Below are 6,000 nucleotides of genomic sequence, written 5' to 3'. Positions count from 1 at the left end.
ACAAGCTAGCCTCCCGCCTGCTGTACCAGTAAACAGTGTCCTTCTCCCACGTCTGTCGAGCAACTTTTTCACGCTGTTCTATTAACGAAGACAGGTGTTTGGCAGGAACCAATGGGATGCTTGGGGGCAGGTGTTCCTGTTGATACAGGAATGCCCACATGCAGGAACACCCCGAATTGCAGGCTGCAGTTGAACACTAATTGTACTGGCTCGGTGAGAGGTTTGCGCTGCTCGAATATAAAATGAACTATATATTTTTTAAGATTTCGCACACAAAAGCAATATATGTGCCAGTAATGTTAAATTAGTTTGAGTATAAGTACCCGGGACCATTTCACTTTCACGCAAGCCTATATCTGAAAGAGACATGATGAGAGACATTACATGAAATTAGAGGATCTGCTTGAATAAAGGTAGGTAGCAAGTTAATTTAGTACAACGTTCACGCTTCAGAGTATTGCATGCTAGCGCTAGCTTGGTGGTACCTAGCTAGCTAACTTTGACCTAGCTACAGTAACTAGCTGACGTTAGCGGAATTACACTTTTGGCTAAAGTTATCTTGCTAGCTAACTAACGCAATATAGACAAGACAAATATATTGTGCTTCGTTATAACTAACTTCGCTATCATTTTAGTTAATGTAATATATTCGCATTTTCACTATGAATCACAACGCTAGCTAGCCTAGTTGAAATTAGCTGAAGTTAGCACACGTAAGTTAGCTGGCTAGTATACCGGTAGTTATCTAGCTAGCAAGTAGGAAATGTAACACTAGTCAGATATTCATCATATAGATACCAAATCTCACATTTGTCATTGTCGGCTAACTAACCAGTGTGAATAAAGCGAGTTGAGTTAACTAGCTATCCCGCTAACGACGTTAACAGCAACCCATAGATAGCTAACTGCTAATAGCTTGTTGGCAACATAACCGGGCTGATTTAGGCGAACTTTTTAAGCTAATAGGTATGTAGCGAGCTAACGTCAGCTACTTTTATAAATTGAGACCGACTTTGATATGGCAAGGCTGACTATACAAACATGTCTATTCAAACTAAAAAGGAATAGTTAGCCTAACATTTGTATTCCCTGGCAAGTTTATTCTAGCTAGCTAACATACTGTATAATTGAAATAGCTACATTGTAAATAGCTAGAATAGTTAGTCCTTTAATGAGAAATATATAGTTAGTTGAAACTGGCTAATTTTCTATCTACATCTGATTTCAGCAATGCCCATTACACTATTATTTAATGTACATTTGTGGCGTGAGTGTATGGATGGAGGCCTGTGTGCTGGCTATTAGAGAATACAGTAGATTTCTGTTTGTTGCTTCGGGTGTGGAATTAAATATTTTGTCCCACCACCTACTACTGTACATCAAAGTACATTCTTAGTATTCCTCTGAATACCAGTGGGTGGCGCAATTTCACAATTAGCAACACGTTATTTTCATAAACTGCCTTTAGATTTAACAGTATATGATACAGATATACAGTATGAAATAAACAGACCAGGATCTGTCTTTGTTTAGGTACGAAATAGACGTGTTATGCAGGCCTTTGTCTAGACTATACAATCTTGGGAGGCAGACCCTTTTTATATCCTAATCAGACAGCACTAAATGTTCTGTAAACACCAGCCCGAGAGTCTTGTAGGAAGTCAAAACAAAAAGGCAATGAATGTCAGATGCTACAGAATCACAGAGTTCACAGGATGTCATCAATACAATACAACAGTAAATCATTTGTGTGTCCTCAGTCCTTGTACATCCAGTCTGGCGTCAACTACTATCAACAGATAGGAGAATAATCCATAACATTCAGTATCAAGTCTAGTGACCATCAACCCGTACCTTGAGTATCACAAACACTGGAAATCATGTGTATTACAGATAGGGAAAATGTATAAATATTCAAAACATTGTATTAATAACCCTCAAATTAATATGAATTTTGTATTACATTTTTAATWGAATTTTATAACATACAGTGAAGCCACTCAACATTTACATTCAGCAGACACTCCCATCCAGAACGACCCACGGGAGCAACCAGGGTCAAGCGCCCCCACCCAGTCGAACYGGGGACCCGAACCAGCGATCTCTCGGCCACCCGCCCTAGCTCCCAACAGCCAGACCACCAACCATCTAAGATACCCCTACAGTTCCCCTTTTTCCAAACAGTGAAATTACTTGACCAACAGAAAATAATATCAAAGATCTGTATAAAATGACGAGGTGCTTATGTTTACGCCCTAACAATGGGAGTGGTTCTAAGGCAGGGAAGGCAGGCGGACAAGTTTAGGCCCAAAATAAGSCCATAGAAGTGCATTGGATTAATTTTGGATTGATTTTGGCGAGAGCGAAACTGATACTACGCATGCATACAAGGACCGGACATTTTTTCATTAAGAGTTTAATGGAAACATTCAACAATGGTAAGTCTATCGAGTTAGTCAAAAGGCTATAGCCTATTATTGAACATGCAACTCCTTAAATGTAATGGCAAAATGTAGATTTCCGCCTAAATAGGCATACCCAAAAGTAACTGCTATTCATGTGTAATTACATGATTGTGACATGCAAAAATGTGGTATATTTGGAAAGAAGACATCTGGGAGATTGTGAGGAAATGATCAGAAGATAGGAGTTACACAAGATCAAGCACACAAAATAAACGTTTTTTTTTATATTGAAAGTCCTATTTCATTGACAAGCTATAAGTGAATTATTGATGACAACGTGAACAATATCAGAAAAATAATGTGATTAATACACCTAACAACTAGAAATGAGCAGATGTTTTAGTAAGTGGTGTCAGGTGTGGTCATGGGACGTTTCCAAATCTCTGAGCCAGGTAGCAATAGTTCGCATTACGCATAAAGGCCTAGGCCTCCCGAGTGGCGCAGTAGTCTAAGGCACTGCATCGCAGTGCTAGCTGTGCCACTAGAGATCCTGGTTCGAGTCCAGGCTTTGTCGCAGCCGGCCTCGACCGGGAGACCCATGGGGTGATGCACAATTGTCCCAGCAATGCACGCTCACACTGTTGCCAGGTGCACAGTGTTTCCTCCGACACATTGGTGTGGTTGGCTTCCGGGTTAAGCGGGCATTGTGTCAAGAAGGTTGTGTTTCGGAGGACGCACGGCTCTCGACCTTTGCCTGTCCTGAGTCCGTACGGGAGTTGCAGCGATAGGACAAGACTGTAACTACCAATTGGATACCATGAGAAGAAGAGAAAAAGGGGTAAAAAAAAAAGGTCTATGCCTTGCTTTGTCCCACCCAGGTCGTCTGCATATCCCTGTAAACATTATCTCATTGGCTAAGAGACTGTTAAGTTGCCATAGTAGCCAGTTCCCTGTGTAATGGATGTCTACCGCGCGTAAGCAGGTAACATCATTTTTTTGTCCCACCCAGGTCGTCTACATATCCCTGTAAACATTATCTCATTGGCTAAGAGACTGTTAAGTTGCCAATTCCCTGTGTAATGGATGCCTACCGCGCGTAAGCAGGTAACATCATTTTTTTGATGCGCAAAGATATAGTCACTCGGTGGACATTCGATGTTGCTATTAAGTCATACATCATCAGATAACATGGGCAATATGCTAGATTTGTTCATACCAACCAAATTATTAATTTGATACCCTCTATGTAGCTATAGCTCAAACACAGACAAAATCTAAGCTTACCTTGTAAGATGTTTGGTGAAAACGTTTTGCAAAAAATATTTTGACTCTCGGGGCTGGTGATCAATAACTGTAGGTCACAGGCAGACAAATAAGATATCCTCATGATCTGTGGAATCCCGGCTTTCGGTGTGTATCAACGTATTCCGTGTTTTAGTTTATGCTTCACAACGATAACCGGAATGTAGGTAGCAGCCATCTTGAAATGAGGTCATCGGCTCGGCCTGTCCTTATAAATTTAGATGCCTATACAGTGGGGAGAACAAGTATTTGATACACTGCCGATTTTGCAGGTTTTCCTACTTACAAAGCATGTGGAGGTTGTAATTTTTATCATAGGTACACTTCAACTGTGAGAGACGGAATCTAAAACAAAATTCCAGAAAATCACATTGTATGATTTTTAAGTAATTAATTTGCATTTTATTGCATGACATAAGTATTTGATACATCAGAAAAGCAGAACTTAATATTTGGTACACAAATCCAACGTGCTGGAGTACAGAGCCAAAACAACAAATGGGTCACTGTCCCAACACTTTTGGAGCTTACTGTAACTATCGCAAACAAATATATGGCATGTTAATATACCTTGCCTAATCGGGGTCTATGTTTGGGCTAGGCGATGTAGGATTATCAATATTTTCCTATGCAAACAATGTTCTCGCTATATAGATGGAGAGTGGCGGTGTCTGTGCAAACAGTGTCTATGCAGTGTCCTTGGCTTGGACCAGGATGGATAAGAGGATGTAAACAGACAGCAGGTGAATGGGTTCAGAAATCTGTAGTTTTTTTTCTGGTTGCTTATCAAAGATAGCTGGCTTTCTGGGGAATAGAATCAGCTTGATCCCCTCTGTCGAAGATGCTTGGACCTTCTTTTTTTGATATTTTCAGTGGTATTGTTTGCAAACACACCGCCATAAAGAAAATGAGAATTAAAAACAGGTTCAGCCCCTGGTTCAACCGTGATCTTGTAGAGTTACTCCACCTCAAGAATTGCATTTTGGCGGAAGGCTCGGAACACGCATATTCAGGCTGACTGGCTCTCGTTTAGGCAAATGAGAAATAAGTTCACTCAGGCTATCCGGAAGGCAAAAGTTAGTTACTTTAAGGAGCAGTTCTCGCTCTGTGGGTCTAACCCCAAGAAGTTCTGGAAAACGGTTAAAGACCTGGAGAATAAACCCTCCTCACAGCTGCCCATGTCCCTTAAAGTTGATGATGTGGTTGTTACTGACAAGAAGCACATGGCTGAGCTCTTTAATCACCACTTCATTAAGTCAGGATTCCTATTTGACTCAGCCATGCCTCCTTGCCTGTCCAAAATGTCCTCATCTCCCACCCCTTCTAATGTGATTATCCCTGATGCTTCTCCCTCTTTTCCCCCTGCTCCACTACAAAGTGTCTCTGTGCAGGTGTCACTGAGTCCGAGGTGCTATAGGAGCTTCTTAAACTTGACCCCAAAAACCATCTGGGTCAGATGGTTTAGACCCTTTCTTCTTTAAGGTTGCTGCCCCTATCATAGCCAAGCCTATCTCCAACCTTTTTAACCTGTCTCTCCTTTCTGGGGAAGTTCACATTGCTTGGAAGGCAGCCACGGTTGGTCCATTATTTAAAGGGGGAGATCAAGCTGATTCTTCCTAATTGTTATAGGCCTATTTATATTTTTCCCATGTTTATCAAAAGTGTTGGAAAAACTTGTTAATAATCAACTGACTAGCTTTCTTGACGTCTATAGTATTCTATCGGGTATGCAATCTGGTTCCTGCTCAGGTTATGGATGTCACTGCACCCTTAAAAGTCCTCAAGAATGTCACCATTGTCCTTGATTCTAAGCAATGTTGTGCTGCTATTTTTGACTTGGCCAAAGCTTTTGATACAGTAGACCATTCCATTCTTGTGGGCCGGCTAAGGAGTATTGGTGTCTCTGAGGGGTCTTTGGCCTGGTTTGCTAACTACATCTCAAAAAGTGCAGTGTATAAAGTCAGAAAATCTGCTTTCTCAGCCACTGCCTGTCACCAACGGAGTACCCCCAAGGCTCAATCCTAAGCCCCACGCTCTTCTCAATTTACATCAACAACATAGCTCAGGCAGTAGGAAGCTCACTCATCCATTTACATGCAGATGATAGTATTATACTCAGCTCGGCTCTCCCCGGATTTTGTGTTAAATGCTCTACAACAAAGCTTTCTTAGTGTCCAACAAGCTTTCTCTACCCTTAACCTTATTCTGAACACCTCCAAAACAAAGGTAATGTGGTTTGGTAAGAAGAATGCCCCTCCCCACAGGTGTGATTACTACCTATGAGGGTTTAGAG

The 6,000-nt window shown here is 41.3% G+C and overlaps 1 protein-coding gene across 5 annotated transcripts in view; it reads left to right on the top strand.

The window, feature by feature from the left end:
* The window catches only part of LOC112068287 (bifunctional UDP-N-acetylglucosamine 2-epimerase/N-acetylmannosamine kinase), a 33,478-nt gene continuing 27,478 nt past the window's right edge, over positions 1-6,000 (top strand). For 3 of the 5 annotated variants that reach the window (XM_024135389.2, XM_024135387.2, XM_070438092.1), the window contains exon 1: positions 220-413. Coding sequence is in view for 2 of the 5 variants with exons in the window: in XM_070438093.1 (XP_070294194.1) it covers positions 112-213 (102 nt within the window). In the remaining 3 variants the exon portion in view is untranslated. The other 2 variants (XM_070438093.1, XM_024135388.2) reach the window with 2 other exon arrangements.

The sequence above is a fragment of the Salvelinus sp. IW2-2015 genome, unplaced genomic scaffold (genome assembly GCF_002910315.2).
Source record: "Salvelinus sp. IW2-2015 unplaced genomic scaffold, ASM291031v2 Un_scaffold356, whole genome shotgun sequence".
NCBI classification, from domain to species: domain Eukaryota; kingdom Metazoa; phylum Chordata; class Actinopteri; order Salmoniformes; family Salmonidae; genus Salvelinus; species Salvelinus sp. IW2-2015.
Note: the sequence above shows the minus strand (reverse complement) of the source record. Positions and strands in the feature narration are given on the sequence as shown.